Raw genomic sequence first — 19,838 nt, 5'->3', positions numbered from 1 at the left:
TTGGATCGCGATTTTAATGTGGAATATCGCTATGAATTTGCGGTTGAACTCTCTATAACTCAAAATAAAAAGTTTTCCTTAAGGCAAATGTTAAAATTTTGGACTATTCGAATGTGGGGCGGATAGAGCCAGATGACAGTTATCGATGAAAGGACTTCGAACCGAACAATGAACAAAGAATCTCCAGCCAGGATATGACTAACACGCCGAATTAAAATAGCTTTTAGAAAGGTTTAGATTGAATAAAAAATATCGTGTAGTGCAGAAGGTAGCCTCTAATCGATTTCAGCTATCTACCGATAGTTGGGTGCTAGTGTCACCACTAGCGACCAGAGTTGCCGGATCAATACAGCCGCGCGAACATTCATGGTGAAATTTGCCTTGTTTATTGGATATTTGGCTTGATAAAAGTGGAAAGGTGGCTGTACCAAGTGATGGAAACCCGTCTGGAGGTGCGGCTGCGAGAGCCGAACCCGTTGTTCACTCGCTGGCTAGAGCGCTGGCTGCGGGAGGCGGAGCGGCGCCAGCAGAAGTCGCAGTTTAAGCTTCGCCAGGCGCTGGAGTCCCTGAGAAGCTACCCATTGCCTTTGTCCAGCGGACGGGACTGCTCGATTCTCCGAGGCTTCGGGGGCACTCTCTGCCAGTTGATCGACGAGGAGCTGCGCCAGCACAGGGGCCTCCGTCTGGCGCCCCAGGAGGACGTGGCGCGGGCGCAGTACGAGCAGCAGGTCCAGGAGGTCGTCCGTCAGGTGCAGGTGCAGCAATCAGTGCACCAAAAGCGCCAGGTCAAGCCCAGGAAGCCGAACAAAAAGGATCTGGCGGAATTGGCCGCCCTTGAGGAGCGGAAACGCCTGGTGGAAATGCAACCGTGCGCTTTTCAGTTGCTCCTCCTGGTGGACACCCAGGAGACCAGTGGTAAGAACAAGCGGGTGCTAGACCAAACGCGGAGCTACCTAGAATCGCTGGGAGCCCGTCATGAGGTGCGTCGCCTCACCATCGGCGATTTTCTTTGGGTGGCCCAGGATCCCCAGGGCAACGAGCTGGTCTTACCGTACATCATCGAGCGCAAGAGGATGGATGACCTGGCGTCCAGCATAAGGGATGGTCGTTTCCACGAACAGAAGCACAGACTGCAGCAAAGTGGCCTGAGGAACATCATCTACCTGGTGGAGGACTACGGGGACAACGAGCAGCTGGGCCTGCCACTGGATTCCCTGCAGCAGGCTCTGGCCAATGCCAAAGTTCAAACTGGAGTCCAGGTAGTGCGCACGGAGAATCACTACCGATCCATGAGTTATTTGGCTGCGATGAGTCGTTCTCTGGGTCAGATCTTCAGCAACAAAAGGCTCTATAGCGTGGAGCGCGGCCTAACCGATAAATCTTGCCTGCTTGTGGACTCCCAGCTGGGCTTGCTCAAATTTCGCGCCCTCTATGAAGACTCCGCCAAAAACGCCCAGCTCACTGTGCGAGAGGTCTTCGTGCAACAGTTGCTACAGCTACATTCGCTCTCCCTCGAACGAGCCATGGCTATTGTGGAGCGGTATCCCACGCCACGCTGCCTGCTGGAGGCCTACGAAGAGTGTCCAGAGCCAAAACAGGCGAGGCAGCTCCTCTCCAGCATCCCTTGCGGACCCCTGGAGCGCCCGCTGGGCGACAAAATCAGCCAGTGTCTGCACGAATTCTACACCACGCACTTTCGTTAGGATTAGTAATTGATTTAATGGGACATATCTAAAGTTATATACACGAGTTTATACATTAAGTGAGAGAGAGAATACGATTCGGACTGAAGTCCCCGTTGGACATTGAATAGTGTGATCTAGTCTAAACCAAAAATGTACAAGTCAGCCGCTTAGATGTTGCGGAAGTGTCGGATGGCCAAGTCCACCGGCAGGTCGAAGTCAAATCGGGATAGACCGTCAATGGAGCGCAGAGAGTCGCGGAAACCCGTGCGGGCCACATAGCTGTTCGCCGAGTAGTACGTGTCCACCAGCTCATGGCAGCTGAGGATTAGATTGAGCCACTCCACCAGCAAGTGGGAGCTGTTTGGAAGAAAAGCAGTTTTAATGGGATAAGTGAGAACCGGGGTATACTCTTGTCGCCAAGACATAAACTTAATTTCATTTTGAAATCGTTTAAGCAAATCATGATTGATAACCCGCCTTTTGATATTCCTTGAAGTTATAAAAACTTAATGGTAAATGTTAAACCAAGCATTTGTGGTTGGTTGCCAATTACTACGGCCGTAAGAATAGAAATAAAAAACCTATCTATTTAAAGTACACGATCCTGATTAAGGATCGCCTAAGAAGTTAACTTGTCACGATTATTGTTCGTTCCAGTAAAGTAAAAAGTAATTATACTTCCAGACCGACAAGTATGAACCATACTTTTCGGGTGTATTACTTTTACATATGTATTAGGGTAAAGCCGAAAACTATGCACTACAAAGCATTTTCCTACAGTATTGCATAGTTTGGTTAATGTGTAAACTCTTCCTCACTAACTCTGTCTTGGTTTCCCGGCATTTAGCTCTTGGCAAATACTCACTTGAGTCCGGCGCAGACGAAGGCCTTGAAGTGGGCGTTGTTGCTCCGTTTGTAGGGACGATGCATGGCCAAAATCATGCCCACGGCGCTGAGCAAGCTCTGCTTGGCGGTCACCGCTTGGGCGTCAACAATGTCCAGCTGGAAGCTCTGCGACAACTTGCGGGCAGGCGTGTTGTTGTACTCCTCACCGTGCTTCAACCTATAATAGGCCAGTATCAGCTCCCAGGCGTGCATGGCTCTGCCCAGGCCGAGGAACTGCGAATCCCCTCCAGCTGACGGCGGGACCATCGGAGGTGCTGGGTGCAGACACCTCATGAAGGGAACCATCAAACTGGAGGCAGCCGATTCCGCTGGGATGCGCAGTCCGTGCTGGATGAGCTGCTGCAACGTACGGGCAAAGTTCTTGCGCACCACCGTGGTTAGCTCCCTGCCAATGGTGGCTATGGAGTCGCCGCGCATGTGCGTCGTCCGCCGGCTCTTGCCCTCCTTCTCCCATTCGAAGTTCGAGTAGCTGATATCTTCGTCGGAATCGGAGGATATGGCTCCGCCAGCCGCATATGGAGCCAGCTCGTGACCAGTTGGCACTGCTCGCCGGCAGCGCGGTGGTAAAGTGGTCAGCGCTCCACTCTCGGAATTAATAACCGGATGGCCAGCAGCGGAGGAAAAATTGGATTCGGCCTGCTGTTGTTGCTGCTGGCGTAAGGCGCGCTTGATATTGGCCAACTTCTCGCGGTCGCAACTCAAAGTGGCGGCCAAGGCAGCCACCTCCTGGATGTCCACCTCCAACTGGGCACGCAGGTCCCTAAAACGAGGGAGCGTAAAATCAGGTTGGTGTTCTTTTCATTGAGAATGTCTAAACCATCAAAAGTGAATACATTTTAGGTATACTAACCCAAAACTGTGTGTTAGTGTACGTATCTATTAAAAACCTTTCGGACTTTTCGAAAGTAAATACTTTGATCGGATATGAAAATCCAAAAAGAAATCAGATTTGCTGCTTTTAGAAATATATTTTCTTATCTGCCATTAATAACTTGCCCTTTCTCAAAATCTACAATTATTGTGGGCACCTGTTGCCCAAATGTTTTCGGTATTAACTGAAGGACTCGAAAAGTTGTCTTAATCAGCTTTGAAATTCTACCTTTTCTAGGCCTAAAAGTATACTCCCAAAGAATTAAAATATGTAATGTGCGAATTAAACCTAATATTAAGAAAAAATCAGAGGACCTTGAGCTGGGAAGTATAAATCTACTATCAGAAGTCTCCGAGTTTGTAAAGGGTTTGCTAGGTTTTTCTTACCCCCAGTGGTTGCCCTTGTGTGTCTTCTTCAAGGAGTTCTGCTGGAACTCGTCGTGGCTTCTTGGCTTCGCCAGATGGGTGCTGGCGAACATTTGCATGAGGATCGAAGCCTTGTCCAGCAGTCCGTGGGCTTTGCTGTGCAAGCTCTCCCCGCCCGAATGGGAGCCCCCTCCGGAGGACAGTGGAGGAGCAGCAGTCGTGGCGGGGGCGCTGGCCATCCCCGTAGCCGGGGCAATGGAAGCCGCTTGGGAACTCCGGGCTGTCTGCTTGGCCGCGTAGCTGTTGTAAGCTCCAGACAGAAGCTTCAGTCGATCCCCCACGGATCCCTCAACCGCATCGCACTGCAGGAAGGCAATGAAGCGCTCCAGGTCAGTGATCTGCGTCTTTAGCTGGGCCACCAGCTGCTCCTTCATCTTCAGCGGGCCGACGAACTCACCGATGGCATTGTCCACCTGGTGGCGCAACTGTTCCGTGCTGAGCGCCGGCAGCTCGTGTTGCTCCACCTGGAGATTGAGCTTGGAGCGCAGCTCGTCTAAGATAAACTTTTGCTTCTCGAGCATCACGTGTTGCGGCAAGATTCCAGGCTCTCCAGCCTCGTAGGCTATTTGTTCTAGCTCAGTGAGCTGGGACTTCAGCTGTTGGATGAGCTGGCTGTCGGCACCAGGATCCTTTTCAGCCTCGACGGAGTCTTCTTCTGGCTGAGACTCCTTGGTCTGCACTGCCTCCGGAATGCCCTGAAAGGCAAAGTCCTCGAGGTCGCGAAGCAGTTGATCTCGCTCCTCCGCTGGCGCCTCCACAATTTGGCGAACTCTCAGTTGGACGTGGGCAAAATGGGAAGTCAAGGCCAGCAGGGAACTGGTGAGCAGCTCCTGCTCCTCCTCGATGCTCCGCAGACGAGCCAGTTCGCTCCCAGTGCTCCCACGTCGCGTGTCCGATTTCTCTAGTCCGGGATCCAGCTCGCAGTCCACGCCAGAGCTGGCGCTGTTCGCGTCATCGTAGTTGGCTCCCAACGGAGACCATCGCTCGCTGAGGAGCTCCTGCTGCTCCTGCTCCTCCTGCTCGACCTCCGCCTCCGCTTCCTCCTCATCCTCGACAGGAACAGGGCCAGCTGGCAGCTGACCTTCGACCGTCGGGGAGAAGTCCTTGGACTGCTCCGTCGTTTTCATCTCCATATGGAAATGCTGTCGCGGATTGGATTGCTCTACGTGGTTTGTTTTCCTCGGTTTTTCCGTGCTCTCTATGCTTGAGAAAAATCAATCGCTGGCTTGTTCCGCTTTCTGCGCCAGCTGGCCCAGCTCCCTTGCTCTCTCCTGCTCTTTCCTTCTCTGGCTTCGGAGAACTTTGGTGCCAGGGGATGTGTGATTGGAACGACGAGCGCGCGGCCACGGTTTCTGACGCACTGCCAGTTTCTCTCGAAGCTGTGACCAGAGAGGCTTTTCTTGTGGGGTTTTCCGTCTGTAAGGGGGTGGAAGTATCGCTTTAGGCCACTTTTAAAGAGCTTCAGGGTGGGTTGCTATCCGAACTCACGGAAATAGCTTTTGAACTTTCATGTCCACCTTTCCAACATCAAGTAATTTTCCCTCGCAATAAAGGATAAACTTTGAGGGCTTTAAGCTTTTACAGTCACGGGATGAACACTTCTCTCGATGGCTTTATTGTTGGGGCTAAAAAGCATGGCTCTAAGCGCTATATTTCATGCTGGAAGCTACAAAACCTAGATTTCCTCCTAAACCTGAATCAATTTCTTCAGAGGCAGCCCATAGCAAAGTCTGTTGTCTTCTCAGAGCTCCAGTCAGAAGAACATTTTTAGTTTATTTTTTAAATAAATACCAAACAAGTATTGTTTAGCAAAAGCCCCCAAGGGGCTTCTTAAATAACCAGTTACATTCTATGCCTAAAGTTTATATACATACCTCTAAAGTATGCGATCTCTTGTATTCTGTTGTTCAATATACGTTTGGACATTTATATCTAAAATTCGAAGGCCCGGCGATGATAGAACCCTTTGATGGCTGTGCGCCCCACTAAAAGCTGGAAGGGAATTCTGCACAGCTTGTTAGCTTCCTTCAGTGCAGCATTTGAGCTTCTCACCAGTCCCCTTAAAGCTCGTCCCAAAGCTGTCCCAACATCCCGAGTTGATTACTCTTTTGAGGGGCGGGGACTCGTGAATCAATGCCCATTATGACCTACATTATCAGCGTACGGAACGTTGACCGCGCCGGGGAACATGCGGCTACCCCCTGCACACCTGCGAGTAAACATTGAAATCCCCAGTTATCTTCGAGTGCTTTCTGATAAGAAGCCGGCGGAGATTAAACCGCAGCAAACGCTCTGCGGTCGGTTCTCCTGTCGCTGACAAGGCACGTTATCAACTGCCGGCTGATGATGGGCCCGATAAGTCTGTCAAGTGTCTGACACAGCAACCATGGCGGTCATTTTGGGGTCACCCCCGCGAAGTATTGAACCAGGCTCTCGAAAAAGAAAATATTTCAATTAGTAGAACAGCCAGAACCGCTCTTTTATAGCTATTCCCCTGGAAAGAATGAAACAATGAAACTTTGTTTGAAACTTTCGGAGATTGTCTTAGCTACAAGATTATCATTGGGGCCACCCTTTACGAAAAGTTCGTTTTAAAAATATTAATCTTTAAAATTGGCACAAGGTAAGGGATAAAATAGGTTTGAAGAGCTGTCCACCTTAAGGATGTTTAACTCGTTGATCACTAGAAAGGCTATTTAAACTGAAGCTTTGTTTGAAGCTATTTAAGATTGGGGCCACCCCTTACGAAATATTCGTTCTAAAAATAGTAATATTCACAATTAAAACAGATATGTGAGATCTAAGATTATATGGGCTTGAAGAACTTCCCCTCTCAAGGATGTTTCTAGTTGTTGATCTTTAGTAGGTTATTTGAACTGAACCTTTAAGAAGTTTCATCTTGGCAGAGCCCAGCTTAATTATTTTCTAGCTCTTTTCTCCGCCAATTCTCCCCCGATTGCTTGACACATCTCTTATTCAGTGTGGTTACAACTTATTTATTACAACAAAAAAAAAGAAGTGGGGAAAATAATGGAGGAAACGTAATTACGGGCAGCACGCTTAACGAGGCGTCAGATTGTTCTTGCCGCCATCGATGGGGAGGAGGGCGCCGGTGGTGAAACTAGCCTTGGAGCTGGCCAAAAAGGCCACGGCCTCGGCCACCTCGGTGACTTCGCCCACACGGCCCATGGGGTGCGAGTTGATGGCCCGCTGGAGCACCCCGTTGTACTCCTCGTCGACGATGCCGATGTTGCGGTGGATGTTGGTCACGACGAAGCCGGGATTGACCGAGTTAACGCGCACGCCCTGCGGCGCCATCTCGAGGGCCACGATCTTGGTGAACTGATCGAGGGCGGCCTTCGAGACTCCGTAGCTGAGGGCTCCGGCGAACGGACGAATGCCGGCGCAGCTGCTCACATTGACCACGGCTCCCTTGGTCTTAAGCAGGTGCGGAAGCACCGCCTTCGTCAGGAGGACAACGCCACGCAGGTTGGTGTTCAGCACCGAGTCGAACTCCGCAATGTCCAGGTCGATGAGGCCACCCTTGCCCAGGATGCCGGCGTTGTTGACCAGCACGTCAATGCGCCCGAACTTGGCCAACGTCTGCTCGACAATCGCATCCGCGTCCTTGGTCACATCGGCCACCACGATTTCCGCCTTGGCGCCCTTCAGGTTCTTCTTGGTGGCCTCCAGGTTGGCCACATTGCGACCCACCAGCGCCAGGGTGGCCCCTTCGCGGGCCAGCACCTGGGCAATCGCGGCTCCAATTCCGCTGCTGGCTCCCGTCACGATCACCACCTTGTTGCTGAGACTCATCTTGAACGACTGGAGCCGGAATTCGCCCGGAGCTGAATTTATGGAGGTGCTCTCTCGCCACCGATAAGATAATGCCTGCACTCCGAGAAATGAAGGTGTTATCTATGATAAGTTTAAGAAGGAAAGGCAAGGCCAGACGGTGGTTTTCCCTTGGAGCATGAATGGCTTGCTTGCCTGGGATGTTTGTTTATTTTGGTAAAAATACAACACTCGATTTATGAGCTTGGACTTTATAAGTTTCCAAAATGCCATAAAGTTAGTTTGGGGTTTGGTTAGCTGACCTTCAAAAGGGTCGAGTTTCGACTTTTTGAGTTATACTGTCTGACAATAGGGCTTGAAGTTTTTCAACTGTTATTTTTTAAGCTCCGAAAAACAACCTGGGACAGTTGTGGGTGCTTGGAAGTCGCGCAATCATTTTTCGCAGTGTGGACGTGACGTAAATCGTTCGTTGCTCTCCGGAAAAACAACCTGTGGAGGTTCACCTTGGGCCTCCGAGGGTCTTTATCGATGCTCTAGCATCGCATTAGCGTCCGCGATGCCTCGGCTCGGGTTTTAAAAGTCAGAGCCCAAAGTTTTTAATTAAAACTTTCCGAGGGTCTTGTCTGATTTCAAGCATTTGCGAAATCATGGCTATCGCCTAGAAGACGGGCCTCCTAAGACGCCCCCACCACATCCAAACTTCGAGCTGGGCGCCTCCGTTGTCAGATAATTAGCATTTCCATTTGGCCTGAGTGGGCGCTCGTATATCAACGCCTCCCAGCGAGATAAGGCGCTCGGGGTCTCCAGCTGGAGGACATTGCAGGCGATTATGGTACAGTGGGAGTTCGGTACCCCAGCCCACCAGTGTCCGCAGATAAATGGACTTTTGAGATGTCCAGATACCATTGGCTGCTTAATTTATTTCGACTTAGGACTGCGACTCGGCCGGGCAAGTTCCACTGTATTTACACTTGATGCGGCCCAAAGGGCCTGGCCCACGATGGTGTGTTTGGCACTAATCGTTTTCCTCGCTAAGCGGTTCTCTCTGGCTCGGCAATTACTCAAAATCTATGACTGAGTGGATTAATTAATTAAAGCGGCAAAACAATGCAGGCTCGGGCCCAAACAAATGTGTATGTACGTATGCCTAAAATCCGATTTCCATTATTTGTATCATCGCTTCCAGTAAACGGGAGGATTTAGGTTCAGATTTCATTCGAGTGCGCCTAACTGCGGACTTTAAACCGCTCGAACCTAAGACATGAGGGAGATAGACTTTCAAATTGACTAAAGCAACCATGACTGATTTTATGCTTTTAATTAATAACACATCCAAACACAGAGGGCAAGGAGAAGTAGTTGGTCGTTGGTCTGCGTTTTCGCCTTCGCTGAGTGAAGGATACTCCAGCCACACTTCTCCGCACTCTCGAGTCGAGTCCTTCGATCCAACTCAATTTGTCCCGGGCGGAATGTCACAATGTTGGACTGGCAAACGTGATAAGCCCGGGCTGCTGCCAGCTGCCAGCTGCCAGTTGCTCCGATCCCCGCCTGCATTTCTTGCTTGACTTCTTGTGCAGTCACTTTTAACGCCAAGTCAGTGGCAGGACATCAGAGAACGGAAAACAGGAGTCCCCCAACCCAAGGGTGCATTGATAAGTGCCAGCGGTTTATGGAAATTGATGGGGAGGAATTCGTGTAATTGACAAGTGAAACGAAATTGCATACAAATTGCTTAATCCTAGGAACTTGCAATCTAAAATAAATTAACTTTTAATTAAACCAAAGCAAAAGGACACAAAAAAAAACATCGGGAAAACAAAATGGATTCTTTGACGAGCCGCAGCTTGTAATACCCTTGCAGGTTGATTGAATTCGAGCTCGAGGTGGGGGAGCCGAGAGCAGGACCATGTTTTGGCTTAAATGTTGATTAAATATCTTTGATCTTTTTACAACGGACACTTATTGTCTAATTTATAGTCGGACCATCTGAACAAGGGCCATGCCTTGTGTCCTGCAAGAGTGTGAGGAGAACTAACCTAGGAACTAAGTTAAATACACTATGTACAGCAGTGGAATGGAACTGAGTTGAAAGCTTGTTGGCAGCTCACTTCAAGGCAGCCTTGTTCTTCAGCGGCAGAAAGGCGGCCATCAGGCATCCAGCTGTGCGAAAAGGAGCAGGGATTAGGAGGTCTCCTTCGAGGTGGACTTCGCTCTCGAGCCACTTACCCAGCATGAACGAACTGATCATGAGGAAGGGCGGCACACAGCCCAATCCCATCAGGGCCGGGAAGAAGATATTGCCCAGCAGGGAGCCCAGGCGGCCGAACATCATTTCCAGCGACACAATCATCGTCCTGGGGGATCGTAAAATTACTCAATGACAAACACCCACACATGGGGTCTGGGAACCCACCTGAGCGAGGTGGGGAAGAGGTTGACCGAGGCACTGATCACCGAGGTGGCGGAAATGCTGCCCATGGTCACGAACAGCGAGGCGATGGCCACTGTGGATACCGCCGAACTGGACCAGTACATCCCGATGGAACAGCAGCCGGCCGCGAAGAGTCCCAAGGCTGAAATAAACAGATTAGTTCGGTCGATGTATACATTTGGTAAATTGCTGGCGCTCACTCATGATGCGCTTGACGCCAACCAGATTCACGAGGAATCCGGCCAGCATGTAGGCTACTAGGCCCGCGGCAGCCACAACCAGATTGTTGGTGTAGGTGGATGCGGTTATATTCACAACGCACTCGGCGTCTTGATCCCTCCGCATGGCTGCCTCCAGCTGGCGCTCGGTGCGATTGACACTGAACTCCAGGATGTTGCAGATGCTCGTCGACTCCGACTGACCCTCCATCAACAGTTCGAACTCGTTGATCGACGCAAAGAGCTGTGGCAGCCACAATCGAAAGGTGTTCTGCCTGTAGGATTAGGATTTATGAATACTGTTTCTTGGGGATAAACCACACTCGAGCACTCACCCCAGGAGCACGCAAAAGTTGAGCAAATACACCCAGAGAGAAAGGCCCAAGTAGGGCTTGGTGAAAAGTGGCCGCAGCTGGGTGAAACCAGAACGCAGAGAACTCTTCTTGGCGTCCTGACACTCTGGATCCTGAGTTTCAGCATTCTCGATGGGCATTTTGATCTCAGCCGAAACATCTTCGCCCTTCTTGTGTCTTTTTTCAGGAACGATTACTTCATTGGCTAGCAGCTTGATCTGTTTGATATGTGGTTGATGGGATATGAACAAATTGATCAAGATTGAGGGGTTTCACTCACTGGAAACGAGTCCTTAGGCTTCCGCGAGTTCAGGTGGTACATGAACTTGAAGGCCGCCAAGGCCTCCCGGTTGCGTCCCTTGGACATCAGAAACTTTGGGCTCTCCGGGAAGAAAAAGAAGAGCACAAAGCTCAGGAAGCTTGGCACCGCAGTGATGGCAACGAAAATTTGCCAGGAGGTCACTGAAATAGGTGGGACTTCAATTAGAACATGGTACTTCAAGAAGGATTATATCTTATTGTGCTTAGTCTGAGACAGCAGACTTATTAGGGTTGTAGCACCACTGGCTTAGTGCTCGCAGTTCTATTGTTTAAACACACTTCTGTTCTCTATTCCATAAACTTGATCAGTTTCGTACAATGTTTGGTTAAGATCCGGTCAAACAACCTGCATAGGTATATGGGTGCCATACGGCAGTCGTTTGTTGTTTGCTCACTGCTCCTTGAATTTCGCGGAATCGGTTAAGCTATCTAAGCTGCTTTTACAATTGGGAGGGCGCGTGGGACTCATGTATCGTTTGACTGATTGCCCTCGTGGGGGATGGGGCCTCGGGTATCGCGTATAATCAGCTGTTCCCTGGTAGCTCACCCGGTTATCAGTCCGGCTATCGCCTTATCACAGCTAAACACATAACACGCCCTCGGCACTTACGCGTCAGAGCCCAGATACGGAGGTTCCACGTTTGGGGCAAAATCAGCATGGCCAATCCCGGCAGCGTGAGTGTTGCAATGGAGAACATGATGCCCACTATCATCATGATTCGCTGACGATGCTTCCGTCCGTGGAGTTCCGTCAGATAGGTCATGAGCACGGCGAAGGGGCCACTCATACTGGAGGGGATGAACCAGAACACAGAGATGCAGGTCAGGAGGCAGGTCATTCGTGGCCTGGATGAGGTACTTACCAGAAGCCACCAAGGTACTTGAAGACCATCAGCTGGATCCTGCTTTGACTGAAGGCCCCGCCCAGCACGAACAGCGTATCGGCGGCATAGCCCACAATCAGGAGCTTCCTCCTGCCCTTCGTGTCGGCCAAGTAGCCCCACATAATCGCGGAGCTGATCATGCCCGCATAGGTGATGGCGTTCAGGATGCCCTTATCCAGGAGGCTCAGCTTGAGATCGCACTCGGCGCTGGGCAGAATGTAGGACATCGTGGAGGTCTCGTAGACGGTGCCCATCGCCGCTGGAACGGCGGCCACCAGCAGGAAGATGTTGAACATCCCAAAGCCAGCTGCATCGATGGCGGTCTCGAAATCCGCCGCTGCATCTTTCTGCGGAGGATCTTCTTGCTGCTCCGCAATCTTGGGCAGCTTGGAATCGCCGGATTCGGCGGGCGCGGGTTGTGTGGATTCGCCCATCGTGCTTAGTGCTTGGATCGCCTCTGCTAACTGAACTTGAGCCGCTGGGCGGGTACGTTATATCTTCCAGACGGCGCTGAGGCCTCAAATCATCTCTGTTTGACAATAGACGAGGGAAAACAAGCGATGCTGGTGCCAATTGGCAGTGCCTAGCGACTACGGGTTACCCTGCAGAATCTTGTCTTAAAGAAAACATTAAAGAGCAAACGGTTGGAGAGTATTGCTTGTTGACAAATCACTTCACTGAGTGCCCTTTTCTCCGCCAGTTAGTTGCACTACAGAGAGTTGTGTGCCTTCTCCAGCCAGTTTGCGATTATCTGTCGCCTTAGGATAAAGGCTGAGGGATTTCACGAGGATTCATTAAGGCCTCGAAATGTAATCCTTTTTCCAGAGTGGTGACCCCGCGAATTCACCCTGTAATCCATCAACTCCTTCCATTTCGGGCAGGCATGAAAACAATTAAACGCCTCCCTGTTTATTCAGCGGTTTATGGGCTCCCCATCATCCGCATCATCAACAGTATCAACAGTATCTCTGGCCCCTCGTCGTATACCCGTATGTGATCACTCCGGCTGCGACTGTCCACGCGAATGGGGGGCTTTATTGTCACCGTGATTCGGTTTACTGATTTGGCGGTTCCCTTAAAGTAAACCACTTTGCACGTACACAAGGGGGAGTGTTTCATTGCACCGCAAAAGCGAGCTTCGTGGGTATAGTCAAAAGGTTATTTAGTGGGATTCGGGAAGCCTTTCCCCTATGAAGTGACCTAGGCCGGTACTTTTACTGCATTTATCTGGCACTGGTATTTAATGTTGTTCGGAATCTATCAAAAATTATTTTTATATTTTGAGATGAACTCACCCCTATATTAAACACCCAAGCATTCTTTTTAGATGGTACTTTGTAGTCGCCATCAGTGCGTTCCGGCTTCGCACCTGTTTTGATTGCGGCTCCTATGACGACATGGCAGCACCTCTCTGATTTACGTGGGCTCCCCGTTTCACTTCCATTTTGCAGGCGCCGACTTAGCAACCGTGGCGTCGTCACCGGGCTAAACTAATTGCGATGATTACGGGTTATGAGTTGGTTTCCCTGCAAAACTTTTCGGGATTACGATTACTCATGTAGGAGCTTAGTGCTGTGGTCTGGTTCGGCCGGGGCTGCTCTGGCCTGGTGGTCTGGCTTGGTTTTCGGCGTGTGCTGCGATTTGTTTTCACAGAATCCGAATCTGGCCGGCACAGTGGGGGCTTGTGGGGTCTCATGTGGCATAGATCAGGATTTGACAGTAATTAAGCGGGCTTCGAGCGGAAGAATCCGGAGAAACGAGTAATTAGTCCCCGGCGGGAGCTTAAGCGCAACTTTAGGGCTATAGTACCGCTTAAGTTTCTTCTGGTCCGGCTCCCGAGAAATTATGTTTGCTGATAGGTCTATGATTCCCGGCTTAATTTTTACCAACCTTAATCCACTGCTCTTCGGTGGCTCTCCTTGCGATAAGCCTCTCATGCTTTGTGCTGGTGCTCCTGCCTTTGCTTAAAAGTTAAGAGCCCTTGCCAGAGACATTCTCGCAGGCCCTGTGTAAAATCCAGATTATCTTGCACTTGCACAAAATGATTCATTCATGGTGCTCAGTACAATTTAATTAAGGTAAACAAGACTTCGCCATGCAAGACCAGTATTTAAACGACTAAAAGAAGGCGTTCATGCAAAAGGAGCCCTGCAACATCTGGGCGAAACCACCCCCATCCCAACCCCAAACCCTTGCGTTTCCCATTAACCGCATCGCCTGCTCCCGAGCACTTTCCCTAGGCACTCCTCCCACTGTTTTTGCACAGAGGGCCCTGACCATGCCCAGTGGCCATAAAAGACATGACGAAATCTAGCCAAGACTGAAATTTTTCCACGCTACAGTTTGTTTAATTTCATCAGCTACATCTACAGCGGCGGATGCCAAGGGCGAACCAGATTCGCGGGACTGGGCCAGGGGTGTACGCAAATTTCTTTGCGCTATTATCTAAGTCAAACAGAAGCGAACGGGGCGAGCGCCAAAGTTTTTCACCTCCGACAATCGGAGCCCACAGTGTCAAGGGGGAGGGGTGGGCTCAGAGGGGGAGGTGCACGGAAAAAAACACTACACTTTTCATCAAGCGATAAATAAGAGCCGGTAAAGAGCCGGGTTCAAGTCCTCTACTGCCTTGTAAATGTCCTACGTTGACGATTGCACTGGTGGCCTAATAGTAACTTGGGTGCTTCAACGAGTTCTTAACTATTTCATCCTTGGAGAACTGTTCAGAGTTGTATGTCGGTGCGTTCTGGTCAAAAAGTACGTAGTTCCACATTCAATTTCCCCAGTGTAGTGGTGTAGTTAACGGCTTTTCATTTTGGACAGCGTCACAACTTGGCAACAAATTGGACTTTTGTTTGTGTTTGTTAAAAGGCTTAATTTGTTGTGCTTTCGGTCTGGCTGGGGAAACATTATGAGAGAGTGCGGAAGGGCTGCTTTCGGTGGGTGGCTTCAGGGCGTGCTGGGCGGTGGGTGGACGGCTAAAGTGCTTCAAATAACTTGACGCTGTGTCCAAGGTGTGCGGTGTGTGTGTTGAGGTGTGTCTGCCTAAATCAAGCTCAAACAATTTCAACTATTCGAATTGCCGAGCCATGGCAAGAGCATTAGAGTGCCGCCCACACACACACACGCGGTCCCCGATTACACTGGGTGAAATCACCTCTACTTGGCAGAATTTGAAAAAAGAAATTGGCGTTCGAATTGAAAACAATCCGTGAGACGAAAGCGGCCGAGAGAAGCACTTGTTTTTGTGCATTAATCAGTCATTTCAGTACTTGCTCATGGCAAATAAAGCCTATGAGAGTTGTGAAGACAATGGCATGGCACATGCATTTACCCGACTTGCATTTACTTGAATACCTTGTAACCGAATTTTGCGTTGAGGATATTTTCTGATGCGGTTAGTGCAATGTTTATACTTTCTTCCTTCCTTATAAATCTAAAGATTTTTATGAATAAGCGCTCTATTTTGAATATTTATGCAATGTGTTGTGGTTGAGTTTTAGGTGTATTATTGGTACTGAAGCGCATTACAGGTAACAGGCACGATGTTGATCGATGACACTAGACTTTAGGTCCCACGTTTCTCGCAGTGTGTGGGAAACACACACACGGGCGAGGGTGCATGTGGCACTCAGCTGCTAACGACGTGCCCAAGTAAATGTCAAACTAATGCCCAAGCTCCGCACCGCAGGAGCCGGGATGCCAAGCCACGAACCCACCACCTGCACTTCCATCTCCATCAGCACCTGCAGGACCCCGATCCCCGATCCCCGATCCCCGTTCCCCCGATTTCGGCCCGACCATTCCACCGCAAACTATCGGCGGCCATTGGCAACTCAATAATGTAATGTCCCTCATTGGCGCTTAAAGTTTATGTATGCCCAACCATTTCCACCTCCCTCCTCTGTTTCCAATCGGTTGTTGGCTGGCAGTTAGAGATGAGCTTGAGTCCGTGGCCATCAGTCCCTGATTCCCATCCTGGTATCTAGTACCATCGTACTTTCGGGTTCACTTCCCACTAATACTAAACGGACAATGCCAATCAACATCCTTTACTGGTGCTTTCATTAACAAATGTTTTCTATCCCCTAATAGTCAACATTGTGTATTGGACATTTGATTGTTGTGGTAAAGGAGCTCACTCCATTATACCAACTGAAGTTCCTAGATCGGCCACTCCTCCCTTGTCGTGTCACGCCACCATCCTCGATGGAAGTGCAGTCCCGCCATAGAAGGTGAAAAGTTTTATGCAATTTATTGCATTTAACGCTTGCCAACAGCCAGCGACAATCCCCAAGCCCCGAAGCATGTGTGTGGTTGAGTGAGATTTTGTGTAGTGTGCCCGGGAAAACACAATGCCACCGGGCAAACCGGAGGGCGGAGAAGGGATGTAGGGTTACCGATGAGTGAGCGAATTAGTGCGTGGACTATTACTATGGCAGGTGCCATCGCGTGCTACGTTTAACTCCAACTTCAGCCACTTTGCCGCCACCTGTTGCCACCGGCTGTCTCGGGGCTGACTGCTCCGGGTTGAAAGCCACCCTTCACCGCACCTGTCGCAACGTCGGTGCGTCAGTCAGCCAGTCAATCAATCAAGCAATCAAGCGGCCCAGCTGACTGGCGCGTAATTGGATGGTTATAAAACCTGCTCAGTTAATCACTTAAACGGCAATTCTCCTTCGATTGTGGATAACATTATCGAAGTCCCATAATCAAACTTTATTCGCCCCCACCCGATTTCATTACGCTCCTGTGAACACTCCCCAGTGCTTGGTGTATTTTCATTCTTATTTTCTGCGACACTGCAAGAAACTTCGACTGAGAATGCATTTTTCTCTTGATGAAAACGTACGAACCTAAAGAATTCGCGAAGGGTCTTTTCAAGTATCTACGGATGGAAAGGTTATGGGGTATTTTGGAGGGACATTGTACCTTGCTTAGCGAACAATACTGTAATAGTTTCGGACCGAATCAGCCTAATGGCCTATAAATCCTAGTCGTGCTAGGACGCTAGGACTCGGAAGTTCGAAGCAAGAGTTTTTAAAGGGTTTTGTCGATCAGTGTGCCTATTATCCTGCTCTTCTGCCTCCAAATGTGGCCGTCAACACTTTGTTGTGCTTGGGCGTTCCCGCCGTTGTTGTTGGTTCTTTGATGAGCTTAGGAGGATGTTCACATCCGCATCCGCAAAAGCTTGTTCCGAGCAGCAACTAACGGTAACGGCAACGGTGGGCGCTAACGGGGTAATCGCCGGTAATGTGCGCTCAAGGCTTAGCTCCGTCATCCCGCTCCCCTCCTGCATCGACACCATTTCCATTTCCATTCCCATTTGCATTTTCAGTGTTCTTCTCGCTTTCCCGCACGCTCACACACTAAAAGAAAATAGAGCTTCTTTGAGGTAATACAGCTACGGTAACTATTTTCAATTATGTCTCACATCCCGAAGGATGTTTTCATTGATTCTTGCGGATACATTCACTCAATAAATTAAAATCTCTCTCAAACCCCTTTCTAGAAAGACACAAATCCCTTTGGGAACACAAACTTCTCTCCGTGCAGAGGTTAGAGCGCGAACGATAGGGTCTACCGCAGGAGCTAAGCCGTGCCACATGCTAAATTCCTTGTGCCTTTAATTTGTTATTGTATTGGCGTGCCGAATACCTCCACCGCCACCTCCCCCGCCCACACCCGGCCATCCCCGCGCTCGCACCCCACGATGGCCACTCAAATTTCAGCGCTGTTGTTGTCGTGCGTCCAACCACATGAGGCATTCCACCAGCATTCTGCCCTTCTGACCCTGTCCCTGCCCCTGCCCGGCCCAACCCCTTTGCCAGCCGAACAAGAAACTGTGCAATTTTTTAGGGCCACCGAAAACAAAAGGCAGGCAGACCAGCAACAACAACAGACAGCGAGTACAATAACCAAAATAAAAATGGAAGCATCAGCCGGAAAAACAAGCTCACATGTGTGGTAAAACAGGCGACAAATGCGTCGAGTTTCGAAAGGACGTCGCTGAAGCCGCAGAGGGAGCCCTAAAAAGTATGCTACGATATATTTGAAATGCAGAAGGCGATTCAGTTTAAAAGCAAACCTCTCGCAGTACTTGGTATCGTCTTATCCCCTTTTGAGCAATGTTACAACATCGTTGCTTGAAAACTCAACTAATCGTGCAGTTGAGGAAGTATTCTCCGATCCTAAATACCAAGCCCTAAGTTATGGAAATTTAATACACTTAAACGCTGCCAATGGGGCTTCTGAAAATTTTGTGGGGCTTGGGTGCCGCCTGCGCCTGCATGTTTATCAGCTCATCTCTAATGAAACGTTATGTTATGCCGCCGCTCGCCCGTCTTCCCTTCTCGGGAAAACTTTTTCCACCGAAATGCGTTGTTGATGGCAGCAGCTGCCGACGCTGCCGCCGACTTTCCCGCAGCCGTTAACCGCCCACGCACATTTGCAGCGCTCAGCTTCATTAGATGCGCAAATGAGCAGCGCGAGGTATTCGGGGACTCGGGTTTCGGGGGCACTGGTCGCCGGGTCTCTGGTCACCGGAGCACTGCAAACGGCCGGGCAAAGGTTGTTGTCCAACACAGCTTTCGTTTGGCAATATCAATTCTAATATACCCAATTTGAACAATTTGTTTGTTTGACCTGACAAAGTTTCCGATAACTTGCAGAACAGGGACTCAAAACTACACTTTCGGAGTTCAGAAACTGCTCACTTGAATCCGCATTTTGAAATGGCTTGGCAAAGTAGTGGACTTTCGCCCAGTGTACGTGTGAACTTTAGCAGCTGCCAGCTAACGGCTACCGACTGCTCTGCCCTGCAGATCCAGCACCCCGCCCCCTAACCCATGGCCCCCTCCTGCTTAACCCGCTTTAACCCTCTGCGACCGTCTGGCAGCGACAGCATTTGGTGTTTGGTGGTTTAGCGTTTTGTTTTTGTTGCATTTCCCGTTCCCAAAACGAGGAGGGACTCGGCTCTTTCGGTGGATGGGAAGTGGGTGGAAGTGGAGTAACCATCCAGATCCAGCGCCCCACCCACCGTTGCCACATCATACGGCGACCCTGGGGGCTCAGACCCGAGTCTGCTGCGGAGATGGGTTCGCTTGTGGGTCAGGTCGTTGCGTAGGCTTAAAAACAACTTTGCAGATCGCCCTCCCCCCACTAACCCTTTTGCTGCCCCTCTGGAACACCCGACCCTGCACAGTTCCACTTCTGGAAGCGTTCTGTGGTATTTGCAATCCGGCTTACTTAAACGATTTTTCGCTTCCTTGAATGTTTTAAACAAGTGCATCAAAGTTTTAGCCTTGCCTGATTTGTTTTTGCATCCGTAAACCCCTAAACCCCGGGCTACTACTCTTAACCCTGTGCTGCCCGCTGGCCGATTGCCTTGCTCTGGCAGTTAATTGCTGCAGTTTTAGTTTTGGTTTTTGGTGCTGTGTCGCCGGCGGGCGTTGTGTAAATGTTCTTGCCACGTTTTCCGCACTGTGCCGCACTGCTCGCACACAGAAAGAATGTGCTGTGAGGTGCTGCAAACACCAATTCACATTTTACACATTACTTCAAGCCAGACGCCAGAATATCGAATGGAAATAATACTTGCAATGTGGGACTATTCGAAAATAAAATGTTATGTTTGTCAACACATATGAGTACCAAATACCGGGCTGTTTTTTCTCTGTGTACAAACGTATTCCCAAACCCCCACACCCACACGCGCATAATGCACTTGACACTTGTGTGGGCTAAAAGTTGAGCATGGAAGCTTTCAATGCTTTTTCCCAAATGGAAAACAAATAACAAGAGCGTTAAACAATCAGCAAACGAACAAGTGAAAGACCTCACATGTGTATATATCGGATTCAAAGATACAATCAGCAGGATAATAGCTACAATAGCAAAGCAATGTGGTATGCGTACACTTTTAGAAGTCGGGCACTCACCGCTTATTGAAC

The 19,838-nt window shown here is 49.8% G+C and overlaps 4 protein-coding genes across 4 annotated transcripts; 1 reads left to right on the top strand and 3 right to left on the bottom strand.

Moving 5' to 3' along the window:
- The first annotated feature begins 346 nt into the window (after positions 1–346).
- Positions 347–2,316, top strand: LOC108024134 (crossover junction endonuclease MUS81). The gene has a single exon (XM_017093916.3). The coding sequence runs from the start codon at positions 435–437 to the stop codon at positions 1,701–1,703; it is 1,269 nt and encodes a 422-aa protein (XP_016949405.1). The 5' UTR covers positions 347–434; the 3' UTR covers positions 1,704–2,316.
- On the bottom strand, positions 1,733–5,234 carry LOC108024129 (RUN domain-containing protein 1). Its single transcript, XM_017093912.2, has 3 exons — positions 3,849–5,234; positions 2,551–3,351; positions 1,733–2,042 (listed from the first exon to the last, which is right to left on the bottom strand). Exons 1-3 carry the CDS (start codon positions 5,018–5,020, stop codon positions 1,853–1,855), a joined length of 2,163 nt encoding a protein of 720 aa, XP_016949401.1. The 5' UTR covers positions 5,021–5,234; the 3' UTR covers positions 1,733–1,852.
- Positions 5,235–6,859: 1,625 nt separating this feature from the next.
- LOC108024135 (3-oxoacyl-[acyl-carrier-protein] reductase FabG) lies at positions 6,860–7,709 on the bottom strand. Its single transcript, XM_017093917.2, has one exon. The coding sequence runs from the start codon at positions 7,701–7,703 to the stop codon at positions 6,948–6,950; it is 756 nt and encodes a 251-aa protein (XP_016949406.1). The 5' UTR covers positions 7,704–7,709; the 3' UTR covers positions 6,860–6,947.
- A 1,639-nt stretch (positions 7,710–9,348) lies between these two features.
- Positions 9,349–12,339, bottom strand: LOC108024131 (synaptic vesicle glycoprotein 2C). The gene is made up of 8 exons (XM_017093914.2): positions 11,869–12,339; positions 11,616–11,794; positions 10,965–11,146; positions 10,667–10,902; positions 10,314–10,606; positions 10,096–10,255; positions 9,909–10,036; positions 9,349–9,842 (listed from the first exon to the last, which is right to left on the bottom strand). The coding sequence occupies exons 1-8, from the start codon at positions 12,321–12,323 to the stop codon at positions 9,787–9,789; spliced, it is 1,689 nt and encodes a 562-aa protein (XP_016949403.1). The 5' UTR covers positions 12,324–12,339; the 3' UTR covers positions 9,349–9,786.
- Positions 12,340–19,838: the final 7,499 nt, after the last annotated feature.

Source organism: Drosophila biarmipes, chromosome X, assembly GCF_025231255.1.
Source record: "Drosophila biarmipes strain raj3 chromosome X, RU_DBia_V1.1, whole genome shotgun sequence".
NCBI lineage: Eukaryota > Metazoa > Arthropoda > Insecta > Diptera > Drosophilidae > Drosophila > Drosophila biarmipes.
The sequence above is the reverse complement of the archived record's forward strand: the minus strand, read 5'-3'. Positions and strand labels throughout refer to the sequence as shown.

Excerpts from the sequence above, each read along its gene's own strand:
- LOC108024135 (XM_017093917.2), bottom strand. The coding sequence starts at position 7,703 with ATGAGTCTCAGCAACAAGGTGGTGATCGTGACGGGAGCCAGCAGCGGA.
- LOC108024131 (XM_017093914.2), bottom strand. The coding sequence starts at position 12,323 with ATGGGCGAATCCACACAACCCGCGCCCGCCGAATCCGGCGATTCCAAG. Across the intron at positions 11,147-11,615 it reads CCGTATCTGGGCTCTGACGC|TGACCTCCTGGCAAATTTTC; the intron begins GTAAGTGCCGAG and ends CACCTATTTCAG. Across the intron at positions 10,607-10,666 it reads AACTTTTGCGTGCTCCTGGG|GCAGAACACCTTTCGATTGT; the intron begins GTGAGTGCTCGA and ends CTAATCCTACAG.
- LOC108024129 (XM_017093912.2), bottom strand. The coding sequence starts at position 5,020 with ATGGAGATGAAAACGACGGAGCAGTCCAAGGACTTCTCCCCGACGGTC. Across the intron at positions 3,352-3,848 it reads CACAAGGGCAACCACTGGGG|GGACCTGCGTGCCCAGTTGG; the intron begins GTAAGAAAAACC and ends CCCTCGTTTTAG. Across the intron at positions 2,043-2,550 it reads TTCGTCTGCGCCGGACTCAA|CTCCCACTTGCTGGTGGAGT; the intron begins GTGAGTATTTGC and ends TCTTCCAAACAG.
- LOC108024134 (XM_017093916.3), top strand. The coding sequence starts at position 435 with ATGGAAACCCGTCTGGAGGTGCGGCTGCGAGAGCCGAACCCGTTGTTC.